The following is a 20806-nucleotide window of genomic DNA, read 5'->3' as shown; positions in this document are numbered from 1 at the left end:
TTGACAAAATTTTCTATAGAAATAAATTTTTGACAAAATTTTCTGTAGAAATAACATTTGACTAAATTTTCTATAGAAATAACATTTTGACAAAATTTTCTAGAGATATAAAATTTTGACAAAATTTTCTAAAGAAATAAAATTTTGACAAAATTTTCTAAAGAAATAAAATTTTGACAAAATTTTCTATAGAAATAAAATTTTGACAACATTTTCTATAGAAATAAAATTTTTGATAAAATTTCCTATAGAAATAAAGTTTTGACAACATATTCTATAGAAATAAAATGTTTGACAAAATTTTCTATATAAATAAAATTTTCGACAAAAAAATTGTGACAAAATTTTCTATAGAAATAAAATTTTGACAAAATTTTCTATAGAAATAAAATTTTGACAAAATTTTCTATAGAAATAAAATGTTTGACGAAATTTTCTATAGAAATAAAATTAGCAAAATAATATTTTTTTTGTTTAGTAGTTTTTTTTTGGTAAAATTTTCTCCGAATTTTGGTAGATTATTTTTGGGTCGTATGGCAATCGTGCAGAATGCAGTGAAGGAATGTGATCACCTCATGTTTCAAGAGCAAAATGTTATTTTAGGACGGTAAACATGGAAGATTTTTGATCGTTGCGACAAACATGTTCCATGTTCACCGTCCAATAATAACATTTTGCTCTTGAAACATGTTTGGGGTGATAATATTCCTTCTCTGCGTGTGCAATTGACGCATTGTAAGACAACTTTGACGCATTTATTCTTGAGATGAAACGAAATTTTGAAAAGAGTATACCAAAATTGGACTAAGCGGACAACATTTGCAAGAAATAATTTTGAAACATTAAATTATATGGACCGTACACAGAAAAAAATTTCACGAAAATTTTTCCAATTAAAATTTTAAATGAGTTTTAAAAAATAAATTTAATTGATTCAACAAATTTTTTAATTGAAACAAAAATCAATCACAAAAATTAATAGTATCAATTAATTTTTTAATTGGGTCCATTAATTTTTTAATTGGCCTTCAATTAATTTTTTAATTGATAGTATCATTTCTGTGATTGAAGACATTTCAATTAAAAAATTAATTGGATTAATTAATTTCGTGATTGAACCAAAAAAAAACAATTTTTTGTGTACCATAGATTCAAATAAAGATTTCATGAATTTTTCTGAAAAAAAAATCTATAGCTCTTTATAACACTGCAGTGAAACCACTCAGAAGTAGACATCCATTGTCGCCTACTTGTTGTGAATATTTTGGAGGTGTTCGCATCTTTAAATCCTAATAATATGACAATCAAAATTTTATTATTGGAACATGTAGAGAGATGTCTGTTTTTCAATGGGTTCGAGATTGAGAGGTTCCACTGTTTAATGCTCAAATAAATCGCATAGACATAATTTGTAGAATATACCGCAATTTGATGTTCTATTGACCCGGGAACATAATTCGATAATCGATAACATTGAAGGCATTTAAGGTTATTGAAAAGACCAGATATCAATCTACACAAGCCTAGATATACATGATTTATCGCTGGATAAAATTAATTTCCATAGCCTTCAGTATATATCTGGCGAGGAAGATGACTCATTTTGAGTCTTATATGTTAACTTCTAATGGAAATAACATACGCGAATTATTCTTCCTAAATGCCACCATATCCACCACAAATTAAAGAGAACGCACACACACACACACAATTCTATATATTACACATTAATTTAAAACTTTATATGGATTAAGAATACAATTTGGATCCAATAAACGTTTAATATTACGCATCATAGCTATAGCTTCGTCCTTCTTGGAATATTTCAAATAATTCGTTTTACAAAAACCAATACCATGCTCAGCACTAATACTGCCACCCAACTTTGAGGTGAGTTCGTATACGAAAGGCTCCAATTGATGATACATTTCATCTGAATATTCACCACATGTCACATTCAAATGAAGATTCAAATCACCCAAATGACCAAAACCACAAACTTTTTTGGCCATATGACCGACACGTTCATCAACCATTTTGACTATATCGTAAAATGATCGTAATGGTAGCGACAAATCGTAGGTAAACAAATATCCATCTTTGGCCAAAGCTGGGGCGAGAACTTCACGTATATTCCACATTTCTTTCATTTTACTGGGTTCACGGGTAAATGTACCATCAATGACATCGCCCTTATCCATAACAAATTGAAGAAATTTATTGAGTTTTTCTATATCATGATCCACATTACTGCCTGATGTCTCGATAAGCATGTAGAAGGGATAGTTATCTATAGGAGATCTGGAATATACTTTTTTTTCATTAAAAATCAATTTGTTTTTTATTTAAAAAAAATCTACTCACTTCAAATTCATATTTTCCACACTGGCTTTTAATGAAAGGGCATCAACCATTTCACATGCGGATAGAATTTCACCCAATTGCATTTTGGCATTTTTGAATGTTTTCATGACGGCTTCATAGGAATTTAAACCTGTTCCAAGAGAAATTTAGTTATTTGCGAATAAAAAAAAAAATAAAAAAACAAATGTGAAATATTTACCTAAAAATGCCAGATGAACAGAATCGGATAGAGCAGGGCATAATAAGGCTAACTTTGTTACAACACCCAAAGTTCCCTCGGATCCAATAAAGAGATGTTTTAAATGATAGCCGGTATTGTCTTTCTTAAAGTCGGACATTAAATCCATAATTTGTCCATTGGCCAGAACCTAAAATATTGGATTACAATCTTTCAAAATCCATGGATACATGACATCGTAAACTTACCGCTTCGACACCCAAAACCGATCCATGAAGATTGCCATAACGTATCACCCTTAAGCCACCAGCATTAGTTGAGACATTACCTCCAATATGGCAACTAGATTTCGCACCCAAATCCAAAGGTACCACATAACCCAAGTCACGTGTTGCGGCATCCAAATTTTCCAAAATACAACCAGACTCACAGGCTACAATTCCTGTGATATCATCAATACTGAGGATTTTATTTAAACGTCCCATATTGAGTATGATTTCATCGCATACAGGTATGGAACCACCAACCAATCCTGTATTTCCACCCTGTACACATACGGCCAAACGTCTTCGATTGCAATATTTAAGAATTTCCGATATTTCCTGTGTTGATCCGGGTTTGAGTACTAATTTACTGTTACCTCTTACGCTATACCAAAAATCAACATTGTACCCTTGCAAATCATCTGGGCCATCTTGCAATAGATTCGTTGCACCAATTAACGATTCAAAGAAGGTTAAATCTTTGCCATTTAATTCGGCATAATTGCCACGTTTAATATTGTGTCGTACCTGAAATAGAAGAAGACGTCGACATTGCATTTACCTCGTGTGACTTTCATAAGCATTCATCCCTTTCATTGCTATGGCATATCCTTGGGAAAAGTGAGGAAACGATTAGTAGACTACATTTAATCCTATTGTTATGTGTGTGAGTGTTAACTTTCCAAGTAGATCCTTTAGTTAAACCACACACATACACAACACACACACATGTTTATACTTTGGAAATCCCTTACAAAGATAATGTTTATATGTAGAGGTAATAAATGTCCTTCCTTGGTATTCCTAGAAGGAATAGTAAGATGTAATAAATCCAGGGTGTATCTGTCCCTATGTCAATTACACAATATTTCGTAATACGGATTTCTATGAATTATCCTTGTAGAAATCACTTTTTGTTTTCATAAAGACAATTATTTACCAGCAAAAAAGCGTCGCCCAAAAAAGTAGTGAAAATGTTCTTTTTGGATCCGGAATTAGTGCAAATTTGGCACAGAAGCGATGAATTTAACATGGTCATAGGACGAATGTCCACCATTTCAACAGCCGTTGCATTGAATTTGCATCACTTCTTACGGTGTGATCCGAATTCAGTGTTTTGCATGTCAATTAAAAAATGTCATATTTTGCCAAATAAATAATTTTTATAACTTTTTTTATAATTTTTAATGCACCCTAACACTTGCCTGAAAAGTTTGACCTAAAATATTTTGAAAATTCACAATATTTCTCAATTTGATTTAGCTTTTTTCATCAAAATTCAATTTTATTAATTCTTACTCCTTTTTGAACTAAAAAAAGTTAAAATTACCCATTAAAAATAAGAAAAACAAGTATGTACGGCCGTAAGTTCGGCCAGGCCGAATCTTATGTACCCTTCACCATGGATTGCGTAGAAACTTCTACGGAAGACTGTCATCCACAATCGAAATACTTGGGTTGTGTTATCTTCAAACTTCTTAACATCGTTTTCTAAATTGTGAGTTAGTCCATACGTGGTATATATTAGACAAAAAAGTTATGTATAGTTAAGTCTACAAATAATTACGAATCGATATGGACTTTTTGCACGGTATGTAGAGAGCCAGAATTGAAATATGGGGGTCGCTTATATGGGGGCTATATACAATTATGAACTTGATATGGACCAATTTTTGTGTGATTGGAAATCGATTTATCTGAGGGATATATATAGACCAATATGGAACTAGCTAGGCATGGTTGTTAACGGCCATATACTAGCACAATGTACCAAATTTCAACTGACTGGGATGAAATTTGCTCCTCCAAGAGGTTCCAAATCTCGGGATCGGTTTATATGGGGCTATATATGATTATGGACTGATATGGACCACTTTTGACATGGTTGTTAAATATCATATACAATCACCACGTATCAAATTTCAAGCAGATCGGATGAATTTTGCTTCTCCAAAAGGCACCGGAGGTCAAATCTGGGGATCGGTTTATATGGGAGCTATAACATGGACCGGTACTCACCATTTTCGACACACGTCTTTATGGTCCTAGAATACCACTACATTTCAGATTTCAGGCAAATTGGATAAAAACTACGGATTCTAGAAGCCCAAGAAGTAAAATCGGGAGATCGGTCTATATGGGGGCTATATCAAAACATGGACCGATACTCACCATTTTCGGCACACCTCCTTAAGATCCTAGAATACCCCTAGATTTCCGATTTGAGGCAAATTGTTTTTTAAATTTCTTCATCCGAATGAACTTCCAAGGCATAACTTCTAAAGCAAAGCAAAGGACCCAAAAATGGAGTACTACCGTCCTATGATGACAAGCCCATGTAAAATTCATTGGAGATGATCTAAGTTTGCACCACTTCCGGATCACAAATTGGGGATCCTAACTACTTTTTCGGAAACTCTTTTTTGTTGGGATGTTTAATGTAAAGATAACACTAGTTTACAAAAAAAATCATGTAACAGGTTGGCTGATAAGTCCCCGGTATAACCAAAAAAACAAAAAAAAAAAAAAAACAAATAAGAAAAGTCTAAAGTCGGGCGGGGCCGACTATATTATACCCTGCACCACTTTGTAGATCTAAATTTTCGATACCATATCACATCCGTCAAATGTGTTGGGGGCTATATATAAAGGTTTGACAGAATTTGATAGACTTCTACAAAATCTATAGACTCAAAATTTAAGTCGGCTAATGCACTAGGGTGGAACACAATGTTAGTAAAAAACTATGGGAAACATTAAAATCTGAAGCAATTTTAAGGAAACTTCGCAAAAGTTTATTTATGATTTATCGCTCGATATATATGTATTAGAAGTTTAGGAAAATTAGTCATTTTTACAACTTTTCGACTAAGCAGTAGCGGTTTTACAAGGCAAATGTAGGTGTTTTGACCATTTCTGTCGAAATCAGAAAAACATATATATGAGAGCTATATTTAAATCTGAACCGATGTCAACCAAATTTGGCACGCATAGCTACAATGCTAATTCTACTCCCTGTGCAAAATTTCAACTAAATCGGAGTTAAAACTTGGCCTCTGTGGTCATATGAGTATAAATCGGGCGAAAGCTATATATTGGAGATATATCTAAATCTGAACCGATTTCAACCAAATTAGGCACGCATAGCTACAATGCTAATTCCTGTGCAAAATTTCAATTAAAGCGGAGTAAAAGATTGGCCAATGTGGTCATATGAGTGTACATATGGCGAAGGATATATATGGGCGATATATCTTAATCTGAACCGATTTCAACCAAATTTGGTACGCATAGCTACAATGCTAATTCTACTCCCTGTGCAAAATTTCAACCAAATTCGGCAAAAAACTGGCTTCTGGGGCCATATAAGTCCATATCGAAGGATATATATGGGAGCTATATCTAAATCTGAACCGATTTCAATCAAATTTTGCACACTTGACTATACGACTAAGTGTTATGTTTGTACAAAATTTCAAGCAAATCAGTATAAAACTCTGGCTGCTGGGTCCATATTAGTGCATATCGGGCGAAAGATATATATGGGAGCTATACCTAAATCTGAACCGATTTTTTCCAAAATCAATAGGGTTCTATTCTGACCCAAATTTGAAGGCGATTGGACTTAAATTGCGACCTAGGCTTTGATCACAAAAATGTGTTCCCAGACAGACGGACGGACGGACAGACGGACATGGTTAAATATATCGACTCAGGGACCCACCCTGAGCATTATTGCCAAAGACACCATGAGTCTATCTCGTCTCCTTCTGGGTGTTACAAACATATGCACTAACTTATAATACCCTGTTCCACAGTGTGGCGCAGGGTATAAACACATTTTTTGTCAAAATTCGTTTTTATTATTCAACATAGTTCCCTTCAGGAACGATACAACGATTATGACGACCTTCCAATTTTTTGATACCATTTTGGTAGTACTCCTTCGGTTTTGCCTCTAAATAGGCCTCAGTTTCGGCGATCACCCCTTCATTGCAGCCAAATTTTTTCCCTGCGAGCATCCGTTTGAGGTCTGAGAACAATAAAAAGTCGCTGGGGCCAGATCTGGAGAATACGGTTGGTGGGGAAGCAATTCGAAGTCCAATTCATGAATTTTTGCCATCATTCTCAATGGCTTGTGGCACGGTGCGTTGTCTTGGTGGAACAACACTTTTTTCTTCTTCATATGGGGCCGTTTTGCCGCGATTTCGACCTTCAAACGCTCCAATAACGCCATATAATAGTCACTGTTGATGGTTTTTCCCTTCTCAAGATAATCGATAAAAATTTTCCATGCGCATCCCAAAAAACAGAGGCCATTACTTTGCCAGCCGACTTTTGAGTCTTTCCACGCTTCGGACACGGTTCACCGGTCGCTGTCCACTCAGCCGACTGTCGATTGGACTCAGGAGTGTAGTGATGGAGCCATGTTTCCATTGTCACATATCGACGGAAAAATTCGTGTGTATTACTAGTTAACAGCTGCAAACACCGCTGTTTGTTTTGTTTCTCAGGAGCCACCGTGGTGCAATGGTTAGTGAGCCTGATACATCGGGCTGCCACATAACCTAACCTAACCTAAACACCGCTCAGAATCATCAACACGTTGTTGTTTTTGGTCAAATGTGAGCTCGCGCGGCACCCATTGTGCACAGAGCTTCCGCATATCCAAATATTGATGAATGATATGACCAACACGTTCCTTTGATATCTTTAAGGCCTCTGCTATCTCGATCAATTTCAGTTTACGGTCATTCAAAATCATTTTGTGTTTTTTTTTTTTGTTGATGTTTTCGTCGGTAACCACCTCTTTCGGGCATCCACTGCGACCACCGTCCTCCGTGCTCATTTCACCACGCTTGAATTTTGCATACCAATCAATTATTGTTGATTTCCCTGGGGCAGAGTCCGGAAACTCATTATCAAGCGAAGTTTTTACTTCCACCGTAATTTTCCCCTCAGAAAACAGTATTTTATCAAAACACGAAATTCCTTTTTTTCCATTTTTTACAATAACAAAAGTTGCTTCACAAAAGACGCTCTATCTCACAAATTAATTGACTTACAGACGTCAAATTTTGACACGAATCATTTGAAGGTTGGTACTATATAAAAATAATATGCATTTAATACTAGCGACGCCATCTATGTGTCAGACCGGGGACTTATCAGCCAACCTGTTACACTTGATGAAAATCAACTTTTCTTATATACTGTGAGCTGCTGAGTTCGAAAAATTTTTGTATAGAACAGTTTTTGAGATATCCCGTTATTTTTAAATTTTCGCTCTTTTTCACTAAACACAATATATCTCGAGTTAGAAAATACGATTTTTTGAACATTTTGATTTTTCGCATTGATATTTTTTGAACCACTTAACTTATCACAGATCCAATTATTCGTCATCTTATTACCTTTCATTTAAGTACCAACAACGTCATAATCGGACATTTCTAACTCGAGATATATTGTGTTTAGTGAAAAAAGAGCGAAAATTTAAAAATAACGGGATATCTCAAAAACTGTTTAAAAAATTTTAAACATTTTTTTTTTCGAATTCTGCAGCTCAAAATCCATTTTTTTTAAATGTAAATGCACCATATTAATTGTCCTCTATTCACCTGAGTCAGTTCCGGTAGTCCAGGGGTAGAAAACGCCCTTGTTATAGGTACGAACAAATTCTTGATCCTTATTAAATTTTGTGAGCGAAACATCTGCAATGTAATTTAAGAAAATACAAACGGTAGATTAAAATCTTTAAACTTGGTTTCTTACAATCTTTTGAGTTTCATTCATTTTAGTAGGCTGCTATCTAGCTCTTTAAAATTAATATTACTTGTGGCGTTCAGTAAAATGAGGTCCCACTCTAGTTATACCACATTATATATGTATGTATATACAGTATGGTATGTATTTTTGTTTACTTGTGTATATACAAACACCTACCTCAGCTGTTTAATCGACCGATCACAATAAAATTATAAACACAACGCGACTTTCACACAATAACAGTATTTACCCGTACCGAATGTACATCGCTGAGGAAAACTCAAGGGCTACTAATCGTTCCCCCAGCATTGTTTATGAATGAGTTTAGTCGTTTTGTATTTCGCTCTTTTTCTCTTTCGCTTTATTATTGTCAATAAAAATAATAATATATGGAAATAACAAATCGCGACATCAGCTGTGAATTTTGTACACGAAAGCAAGAGAGAAAATCGGAGAGAGAAAAAGCACAAGAATGAAATGATAACGTAGTAATTCAAAATTAAATGCAGAGCGTGGTCAGGAAAGAGGAAATACAAGAGGAAGAAAATTGCTCTTCTACAAAGAAAACAAATGTCAACCGTATAGATGTCGCACAATGACTGCAGCTCTTTGGTATCACCGGCATTGCGATCGAAGTGCTGCTTTGATAAATTGGTTATAGAAGCACCGGCAGTTATAATTTCAAATTGTGTGGCAAAAAGTTTATAGAAGGAAAGCATGTATAAACAAGTATATACGGTCGTAAGTTCGGCCAGGCCGAATCTTATGTACCTCCACCATGGATTGCGTAGAAACTTCTACGAAAGATTGTCATCCACAATCGAATTACTTGGGTTGTGGTATCTTAAATCGTTTTCTAAATTGTGAGTTAATCCATACGTGGTAGATATTAGACAAAAAAGTTATGTATAGGTAAGTCTACAAATAATTACGAATCGATATGGACTTTTGCACGGTACGTAGAGAGCCAGAATTGAAATATGGGGGTCGCTTATATGTGGGCTATATATAATTATGAACTTGATATGGACCAATTTTTGTGTGATTGGGGATCTATTTATCTGAGGGCTATATATAACTATAGACCGATATGGACCTAGTTAGGTATGGTTGTTAACGGCCTTATACTAGCACAATGTACCAAATTTCAACTGACTCGGATGAAATTTGAAATTTCCTCCAAGAGGCTCCAAATATGATTATGGACTGATATGGACCACTTTTGGCATGGTTGTTAAATATCATATACTAACATCACGTACCAAATTTCAACCGAATCGGATGAATTTTGCTCTTCCAAGGGGCTCCGGAGGTCAAATCTGGGGATCGGTTTATACGGTGGCTATATATAATTATGGACCGATTTCGACCAATTTTTGCATGGTTGTTAGAGACCATATACTAACACCATGTACCAAATTTCAGCCGGATCGGATGAAATTTTCTTCTCTTAGAGGCTCCGCAAGCCAAATCGGGGGATCGGTTTATATGGGGGCTATATATAATTATGGACTGATGTAGTCCAATTTTTGAATGGTTGTTAGAGATCATATGCTGACACCATGTACCTACTTTCAACCGAATCGGATGAAATTTGCTTCTCTTAGAGGCTCCGCAAGCCAAATCTGGGGATCGGTTTATATGGGGGCTATATATAATTATGGACCGATGTGGACCAATTTTTGCATGGTTGTTAGAGACCATATACCAACACCATATACCAAATTTCAGCCGGATTGGATGAAATTTGCTTCTCTTTTATCTAAATTCTATAGAAGATCTCTGGGGCATATTAACCGCTAAGGTATTTGCGAAGTCCAAGCAATATACAACACCCAAAGAACTGAAGTCTGCAATTGCGGCAGAATGGGAAAAATCGATATGGCAACTCTGAAAAACTTGGTATGTTCTATGCCTCACCGATTACAAGAAGTTCTAATATACAACGCCAATACTATATCGTATTAGTTAATCAAGCTATCTTATTTTATTTTGACATATAGCTAAAATATAATTTTGCACATATGTATAAATATTTTCTACGACTAAAAATTTAAGTATGATGTGAACCAATTTTTGCACGGTTGTTAGAGACCATATACCAACACCATGTACCAAATTTCAGCCGGATTGGATGAAATTGGCTTCTCTTTTAGGCTCCGCAAGCCAAATCTGGGGATCGGTTTATATGGGGGCTATATATAATTATGGACCGATGTGGACCAATTTTTGCATGGTTGTTAGAGACCATATACCAACACCATATTCCAAATTTCAGCCGGATCGGATGGAATATGCTTCTGTTAGAGGCTCCACAAGCCAAATCTGAGGGCCCCTTTATATGGGGGCTATACGTAAAAGTGGACCGATATGGCCCATTTGCAATACCATCCGACCTACATCAATAACAACTACTTCTGCCAAGTTTGAAGTCGATAGCTTGTTTCGTTCGGAAGTTAGAGTGATTTCAACAGACGGACGGACGGACGGACATGCTCAGATCGACTCAGAATTTCACCACGACCCAGAATATATATACTTTATGGGGTCTTAGAGCAATATTTCGATGTGTTACAAACGGAATGACAAAGTTAATGTACCCCCATCCTACGGTGGAGGGTATAAAAAGAATATTTGTTCCTACAAAGTAGGTTCTACATATATCCTATTTTCCTTAAGTTTCGTAAAGCGGACAGAGAACAGAACTGGGTGTCGGTATGAAATAAAATTAATCAAAAAAAATTAACTTCATTGTATTAATTTTTTTTTTTTTTTGAAATTGCTCTGTATGTCGGGTTTTTTTACGTTTAGAGAATTCTCAACCAAATTCGGAACAGCTCTAGCATGTTCCCATGTTCCTAAATTAAAGCAAGTATGCATCAGCTTTATTTTCGCTCCCCTTTTAAATGATTCTGTTGAGAGGGCATTTTCAGTGTTCAGCATACCCTTCACTATCAGGGTTGGCCTGTCGCAAACTGTGACTTGTGACATACATTTACGACGGTATAATAACATACTCTTTTTATACCCACCACCATAAAATGGTGACGGGGGTATAATAAGTTTGTCATTCCGTTTGTAACACATCGAAATATCGATTTCCGACTATATAAAGTATATATATTCTTGATCAGGGAGAAATTCTAAGATGATATAAGCATGTCCGTCTGTCTGTTGTAATCACGCTACAGCCTTCAATAATGGCTCTATCGTCCCTAAATTTGGCACAAATTCGTTTTTTGTTTGCAGTCAGGTCAAGTTCGAAGATGGGCTATACCGGTCCAAGTTTTGATATAGTCCCCATATAAACCGACCTCCCTATTTAGGGTCTTGGGCCTATAAAAACCGTAGTTTTTATCAGATTTATCTGAAATTGAAAATCTAGAGATCTTTTGGGACCATAAAAAGGTGTGTAGAAAATGGTGCCCATCGGTTCATGTTTTGGTATAGCCCCCATATAGACCGATCTCCCGATTTTGCTTCTTGGGCTTCTAGAAACTAAATTTACCATCCGATTTGCCTGAAATTCTTGAGCTTCTATAAACTTTATTTATTACCCGATGTGCCTGAAACGCGAAATCGAGATGTATTTTTAGACCACAAATAAGTGTGCCGAAATTGAGGTATATCGAGGTCCGTTTTTTGGTATAACCCCCATATAGACTGATCTCTCGATTTTTACTTCTTGGGCGTCTAGAGGCTATATTTTTAGCCGATTTGTTTGAAATTGAAAATCTGGAGGTATTTTAAGATCACAAATATGTGAGTAGCAAATGATGCCTATCGGTCCATGTTTTGATATAGCCCAAATATAGATCGATATCCCGGCTTTATTTCTTGGGCTTCTAGAATCCGTAGTTTTTATACGATTTGCTGGAAATTAGTAATCTATAATGAAATTTTAGACAAACGAAATTTCCTTTTCTTATAAGGTATTTTCGTTTATTCAACGATTGTCTCTAAAATTTGTGTCAAAAGAAAACTTTGCTTGTCTAAAATTACGTTTCTCAAAAAAGAAAACACTTCTTTCATGGCCATTAAAATTGCTTGAAACTGAAAGTAGAATTTCCAGATTTAACTCATCGTATTTGTTTAAATAATGGCGGAAAAAATCTACAGATTTAAGATTTCAAATCAAGGCGTAATTTCGTCATATACACGATATGTTTATAATTCTCAAAAACTCAAACAAACTTGGTTCTCATAAATTCAGAATCTGATCTGGTCTTCATAGGTAGAATCTTTAAAGTTTGTCATCGGGAACTGACTTGCTTGGGAGAAGATTTGTCATCAAACCCCCTACAATTCTATATATTATCAAATAACCCACTACGACGAAGAGTTTTCAAAGTAAACTATTATATATGATTCATGGTGGTGTATATACTTGTTAATTAACTAATTTAGAAATATAAAATTATTTGCAATCAATTACTTGGATCTTATCCATCCATTATTTGGCAAGACTCGATCAAAATATAATCGTCTTCATAAATATATTTGTCCTTTTAATTTAGTGTTTTGGTGAAAAAAACCGAACATATTTAGTACTCACCTTTAAAAGTTATACGAAGCTATTTTAAATTATTTTTTTTTTAATTTGATTGTAACTGCTTTAAGCATCTAGATAATTTTTATTTTAGAAATTTTGTTTGTTCTTTAAATATTTAAATTATAAAAACTTAAAAGGGCACCGTTTTTAAGTCACAAGTAGTTCTAAATTATTTTTTTTGTACATTTATTACTTGTGGGACATTCCATTTTGTTTGATAACAGCATCAAGCAGTCTAGACATTGAATGGGGTAATTTTTTGTTGTATCTGTACACAGAAAAAAATATCACCAAAATATTTCCCATTAAAAAGTTAATTGAAGTTGAAAATTTTTTCAATTAATAAATTAATTGATACAATTAACTTTTTAATCAAATTCGGAAGACTAATTCAGTTAAAAAAAGTGCTAATTTTTAATTAAAAATGTATTCCAAACAATCATTTGTTAATCCAAATAAAAACTCTAAGCCAATTCAGAAAGTAATAAAAATAGTTACCTTTTTTAATTAATAAATTAAATGAGTTTTGCAATCAACATCAATTAAATTTTTAATTGAATCAATTAAAAAATTAATTGAAATTTGCTGAAAAAAATCAATTAATTTTTTAATCAAGAATTTTTTCTATGCCCAATTAAAACTGTGATTGATACTATCATTTTCGTGATTGAAGATATTTCAATTAAAAAATTAATTGGATCAATTAATTTGGTGATTGAATCAGAAAAAAATGTTTGTGTGTACCTATATTCCACCGTGGTGCAATGGTTAGCATGTCCGCCTTGCATACACAAGGATGTGGGTTCGATTCCTGCTTCGACCGAACACCAAAAGGATTTCCAGCAGTGGATTATCCCACCTCAGTAATGCTGGTGATATTTCTGAGGGTTTCAAAACTTCTCTAAGTGGATTCACTGTAATGTGGAACGCCGTTCTGACTCGGCTATAAAAAGGAGGCCCATGTCATTGAGCTTAAAATGGAATCGGGCAGCACTCAGTGATATGAAAAGAGAAGAAGTTCACCAATGGGGTATCACAATGGACTGAATAGTCTAATTGAGCCTGATACATCGGGCTGCCACCTAACCTAACCTATATTCCCCTCTCAGTGTTGCCAGGTTGAGGTTTTCCTCAAATTTAGGGGGTTTTCATGCCCCTATTTAGGGGTTTTTCATGAAAATTTCTTGAAACTGAATGAAACTGGGGTAAAAATCTACAGATTTTAGATTTCAAATCAAGGCGTTATTTTCTTGCACACTTGAGATGTTTATGATTCCTCTAAAACTCAAACAAAAAAAGGTTCGTATAAATCCAGAATCTGATCTAGTCTTCACAGGTAAAATCTTTACATTGATCTTGGGGAAGCGTACTGGTTGGACTGATCTGCTTGGTAAAATATTTGTCATCAAATCCTTCTGAAATTTTCAAAGGAAACTATTATATTTGATTCAAGGTGGTGGGTATTTAAGATTCGGCCCGGCCGAACACATTGCTTGCTAACATTTATTTTGGGGGATCTTTAGGGGTAAAAAATATTTTAAACCTGGTAAAATTGAACAATTCTCAGCAAAATTCGGAGCAATTCTGCCATGAATTTGAAGAAAATATGATGTGGAAGGTCAGAATAAGTTCCTAAATATAAGCAAGTATGCATTAGGTTAACCTAACCTAACCTAAGTATGCATTAGCATTACTTTCGCTACGTTTATCAAATGCTTCTGTTGGCAGGGCATTTTCAAAGTTCGAAATAGTTAAAAACAAATTAAGAAATCGCATGTTAACTTCAACCGCTGGAAGCATTTTAAGTGTTAAGTATTTCTTAAATTATGGATGTTATAATTGTACACCTACAAGTGAAACCGATAAATTATTTACTTCCAACAAATTGTACACTGCAACTGCAGAAGATTTAGAAATATTTGACGCTTTTGGCAACTAATAAATATTTTTTTTTTATTTATCCACTTTATAAACCAGCTTATTTTCACGGTTACTTTTTTAATCAATTAATTTCGAAATATTAAATGGTTCGCAATCAATACATTGGATCTTTTCCATCCATAATTTGAAGAGACTTGAGAAAAATGTTATCGTCTTCATATATATTTTTGCACTTTTAATTTAGTGCTTTGGTGAAAAACTCGAACATAGTACTCACCTTAAAACATTTATACATTGAATTATTTTATATTACCCGCCTTCTAAATTGATATACATATTGCATTATTATATTTTTTGCTGGTTGAATTTTTAAAGAGTATCATTTCAGGATTTGTTCACAAAATTTGGAAAGCCATTTTGTACACACAGAGAAGAGATTGGTTGGAAATCGGTTGAAGTAATGAAAATTCTACATTTATAATTAAATATCAATTGCCCAAATCTATGAACTATATTTGCAATCATACGTGGGTCTCTACTACAATGTTTCGATTATTTCAATGGATTTACGTTTGTGATAGAAGACAGACAGTTGTAGGAGCTAAATGTCTCTACTTTAAAAAATTTTGCCCGTATTCGGATGACACAACCTGCCGTAATTAATTGTAATAACTGTCACTTTGTCATCACAACTTACGGATGGCTTTCACAACCGAATGCCATTTGAATTATTGCACAAATGTCATTTTTATTAAAATATTAATTTCATGTCTAAGGAAGACGTATTTTTTTTTTAATTTTTAATCTTCAAAACATAATTTTTTTACCTGGAGAGCTCGGAATGTAATAGATTGGATGAGAAATGCACTTCCTCAATGGCCAAAGAGTGCTCCGAGACACCACTTTAGTGTACCAATCTTCACAGTTCCAACAGGTATTTAACCCTAGCACCCAGTCTGTGATTTGATCAATTAATCAAAACTTTTGTCTTTTAGTTTAGTAAAATACTGGCCAGAGAGGTTGACAACTTAATTCCGTGCTAAAGCAAATATGTATAAACTCTCTCGATAGCTGGCGACGTCGGCAAAAAGTAAATATTTGTAATCTGCTATAATCTCAATAGTAACGATTTTCACCATTTTACGTACATATCAGCTAAACAGGTGCAGATGTTCATGCAATATGTTACGAGATGAGTCTTCAAGTAAATTTCTTATGTGTCCTCCATTGTGTTGGGTATTAGTTATACCCTCCACCATAGGATGGGGTGGAGGGTATCGAGATATGGCTCTGAGACCCCATAAAGTATATATATTCTTAGTCGTGCTGAAATTCTGAGTCGATCTAGCCATGTCCGTCCGTCTATTGAAATCACGTTAACTTCCGAACGAAACAAGCTATCGACTTCAAACTTGACACAAGTAGTTGTTATTGATGTAGGTCGGATGGTATTGCAAATGCATATTGTCCCCATATAAACCGACCCCCAGATTTGGCTTGCGGATCCTCTTAGAGAAGCAACATTCATCCGATTCGGTTGAAATTTGGTACGTGGCGTTAGGTCCATATCGGTCCGTAATTATATTTAGTCACCATATAAACCGATCCCCAGATTTGACCTCGAGAGTCTCTTGGAGGAGCAAAATTCATCCGATCCGATTGAACTTTGGTACACGCTCACAAAAAATCGCTTCTGTAACATATACTCCCAAACATATTTTGCTTCAAGCATATATATTTTTGGGTATTGCCCAAACATTTATATGTTTGATCTCTTCCAATATATAATATGTTTGAAAGCATATTGGTCTAAACAATATATGTTTGGGTAGTCTAAGTTCCAAACATTTTGTATTTTTGCATCCAAATTCAATAATGTTGTCTTTCAAAAAACAATATGTTATTATGTGAACATATAATATGTTTGGAAGCATTTTGCACCCAAAAATATTATATGCTTAAAAAAATATTCTCCCAAACAATATTGTGCTGAAAATTTTATTTATTTATTTATATATTTACAATCATAATGAATTATGAAAATAAACAGGTAATATAGGTGCTAACAACATAGGTTTTCGACCTGAATGCTCAAAATTTTGTTTCTGCCCAATTGTATATTCCCCCACATCTTTCTCACTTCCACGAGATTTTTTAGTTCTTAGCACCTTTTTCTGTAATACAAACATTGTAGAAGAAATTATTCAATTGTATGATTTTTTTATTTTAATTTTACCTTTTGCCGGACGGGGATTCGAGCAGCGGACCACACAGTTTGTAAGGATCAAAGAAGTAGCTGATCAATTGCCCAAGGAAAAATAAAATGTTAATTTTGTAATAACAAGCAACAACCACCAATTTAATTCAATATCGCTCCCTGTTAAATAGCGCTCCAAGCTACTAAACACATATATGTTTATAGGCTATTTCTAAATTAATATATGTTTGCATCCAAGCATATTATATTTACAAACATTTTATGTCCCAAACATAATATGTTCTAACATATTAACATATATGTCCCAAACATGTTATGCTAGTTTATGAACATTATATGCTTGCACTCAAAAATATTGTGTTTCAAAATTTGTGTTCCAAACATATAATGTTTATAGCCAAACATATGAAAAACAGTCTTTTTCATCCGTGTACGTGGTGTTAGTATATGCACGCTCACAAAAAATCGCTTCTGTAACATATACTCCCAAACATATTTTGCTTCAAGCATATATATTTTTGGGTATTGCCCAAACATTTATATGTTTGATCTCTACCAATATATAATATGTTTGAAAGCATATTGGTCTAAACAATATATGTTTGGGTAGTCTAAGTTCCAAACATTTTGTATTTTTGCATCCAAATTCAATAATGTTGTCTTCCCAAAAACAATATGTTATTATGTGACCATATAATATGTTTGGAAGCATTTTGCACCCAAAAATATTATATGCTTAAAAAAATTCTCTTTACTTATTTATTTATATATTTACAATCATAATGAATTATGAAAATAAACAGGTAATATAGGTGCTAACAACATAGGTTTTCGACCTGAATGCTCAAAATTTTGTTTCTGCCCAATTGTATATTCCCCGACATCTTTCTCACTTCCACGAGATTTTTTAGTTCTTAGCACCTTTTTCTGTAATACAAACATTGTAGAAGAAATTATTCAATTTTATGATTTTTTTTATTTTAATTTTACCTTTTGCCGGACGGGGATTCGAACAGCGGACCACACAGTTTGTAAGGATCAAAGAAGCAGCTGATCATTTGCCCAAGGAAAAATAAAATGTTAATTTTGTAATAACAAGCAACAACCACCAACTTAATTCAATATCGCTCCCTGTTAAATAGCGCTCCAAGCTACTAAACACATATATGTTTATAGGCTATTTCTAAATTAATATATGTTTGCATTCAAGCATATTATATTTACAAACATTTTATGTCCCAAACACAATATGTTCTAACATATTAACATATGTGTCCCAAACATGTTATGCTAGTTTATGAACATTATATGCTTGCACTCAAAAATATTGTGTTTAAAAATTTGTGTTCCAAACATATAATGTTTATAGCCAAACATATGAAAAACAGTCTTTTTCAACCGTGTGGTCTTTAATATTTAATTGGGAAGGAATTGGTTTTTAATTTGGCCATGAGTATTATTAAGGTTGGGCAACACAACAAAATGACGAAGGTACCAATACCACATTAGGCATTAGTTGTGTCGACCGAATCAGTCGGGTGACTAAACCGACTCAGTCGGGTGGCTAAACCGACTCAGGAGCAGAGAATGAAGCCGCCAAGTCGCGCCGACGAACCTGGTTTGCCAGTCGACGCCGCCGCCGAATATGTCGACTCATCTCGGCTCAAATTTAGGCGCCAATTAATCAAAAATATCAATTTAAATCAGAAAAATTGATATATAATTCTTATTTTTTCCAAAATTTTGAACACAACCAATCATTTTCAAACTGCTATAATAATTTTGCAAAACTTTAGCTCAGAAAATATGAATGAAAAGTAAATTTGTTTGTACGATTGGTTATACAACTAATCTCATTACCATTTGAATAACTTCAAATTGATTTATAATGGATAATTGTCCGCCGCCGAATGGACAAATTTATATCGGCTTAACCGTCAAGCCGCCGACGCCGGAGGCAAAAATTTAGTGTCAGGCGCCACCGACAAAAATGGGTCGGCTTCATTCTCTGCTCAGGAGGTGATTCTGAGTAGAGGTGTGCACGTGCCACGAAATTGTCGTCTCACGAAAATTTTCGTGATTCGTGCGTGAGTCACGCTCATGACAACAGCGTGAGTGTGCGTGAGCTTGATCAACAAACCAAAATGTCGTGCGTGAGTCACGAAAATAATATCTCCGTGAGTGTGCGTGAGTAACGAATTACACTCACGAAAATATTCCTGCTCACCAACATAAAACTCTTACGAGTTAAATTCAATTACAATTTTAGTGACACCTGGGATGTTAAGAGTTTAATAACACTCTCGATTTTAATAATGCTCATATTTTCAGACACTTCGGTAAGGTAAATTAATCATAAAATTATTCGTGAGTCACAATATACCCCAAACACAGTCTGCTTCAAGCATTTATATCTTCAGGATTGGTGCAAACAAAATATTGTTTGTATTGTTCAAACATATTATGTTTCACCTTAGGGCATACACTGGTAGTAACACATTTTAATGAAATTTTCTTTGTGTGGATATATTTTTAAGGCGCCAATTGGTTACTTCCAATATTTTACTTGCAGCATACTCTCTAGGTCTCTCTTTCTAAACACATATGTATATGTTTATAGGATATTTCCAAATTAGTATATATTTGCATCTAAGCATATTATATTTACAAACATTTTATGTACCAAACATGTTATGCTAGTTTATGAACATTATATGCTTGCACTTAAAAATTCGTAAAAGGGTTGAATTAGTATAACTTAAAGGCGTTGTGTACACTCATAGAAAAAATCATGAACGGCGTGCACATTTCAAAACGATTCGTTCATGAAAGTGAATCAACAAACATGTGGTGTCAAACTGTGAACAGGCGGTGTCAATCTGACAACGATAAAATGACACCATGTGTTGTCAAAACAACCCGGGTTCATGATCTGAAAACTTTATGGTTACGACTTTATAAACAAAATTAAAAAAAGATTTCCGCTAGCGTGACTCGAACCTGTGTTTTCTGCACCATACGCGTTAACATTCGCCTTAGCACATTGCACCACCGAGGGAGTTGCCATAATAACGTCTGACGATTATTTTAAGACTTTTCATGGCCAAAGAAAAACGAATGCCGTTCATGACATCGTGAACGCCCGTGGACGAAATTGTGAACATTCCGTTTTGATTTTCTGTGAACGTTTCCGTTTCATTTTGTCACCGTCCGTTCACGACTATGGAACGTATTTTTTTCTATTAGTGTAGAGAGTTCAAGACTATTGCTTCCAATTATTTATTAGAAAAATTTGCAATACGCCCATAAAACCATGAGGCTTATAAAACGCACACACTTCCAAACATACACCACCAATTAAACTACAATAATTCACTACTTCATTACAAAAAATGAAACAAATACAACTTTTAATTGTGACGCCATTCTATGGCCGTACATCTTACTACAACTTAACCCTCTAATGCCCCAATTTTTTTGCCAGCTGATTAAATTTTCAATGTTAACGACACAAAAGCAAGAGAACTAGCCAAGAAAAATTTATACGGTAAAATTCAGCATATGCTGCAAAGCCTCTTGAA

At 34.4% G+C, this 20806-nt stretch overlaps 1 protein-coding gene across 1 annotated transcript; it reads right to left on the bottom strand.

Moving 5' to 3' along the window:
* Positions 1–1711: 1711 nt before the first annotated feature.
* LOC142230387 (D-2-hydroxyglutarate dehydrogenase, mitochondrial-like) lies at positions 1712–8910 on the bottom strand. The gene is made up of 6 exons (XM_075301035.1): positions 8752–8910; positions 8427–8519; positions 2791–3333; positions 2564–2732; positions 2365–2494; positions 1712–2301 (listed from the first exon to the last, which is right to left on the bottom strand). Exons 2-6 carry the CDS (start codon positions 8517–8519, stop codon positions 1728–1730), a joined length of 1509 nt encoding a protein of 502 aa, XP_075157150.1. The 5' UTR covers positions 8752–8910; the 3' UTR covers positions 1712–1727.
* Between the last annotated feature and the right edge of the window lie 11896 nt (positions 8911–20806).

This window comes from Haematobia irritans, chromosome 3 (assembly GCF_050003625.1).
Source record: "Haematobia irritans isolate KBUSLIRL chromosome 3, ASM5000362v1, whole genome shotgun sequence".
Taxonomy (NCBI): domain Eukaryota; kingdom Metazoa; phylum Arthropoda; class Insecta; order Diptera; family Muscidae; genus Haematobia; species Haematobia irritans.
This window is presented reverse-complemented; position numbering and strand designations above follow the sequence as displayed.

Bases quoted from the DNA above. Each gene is read 5' to 3' on its own strand.
- LOC142230387 (XM_075301035.1), bottom strand. From the start codon at position 8,519: ATGTTTCGCTCACAAAATTTAATAAGGATCAAGAATTTGTTCGTACCT. The intron at 3,334-8,426 runs GTGAATAGAGGA...CTTCTATTTCAG, and splicing joins GACTACCGGAACTGACTCAG to GTACGACACAATATTAAACG. The intron at 2,733-2,790 runs GTAAGTTTACGA...CCAATATTTTAG, and splicing joins CGGTTTTGGGTGTCGAAGCG to GTTCTGGCCAATGGACAAAT.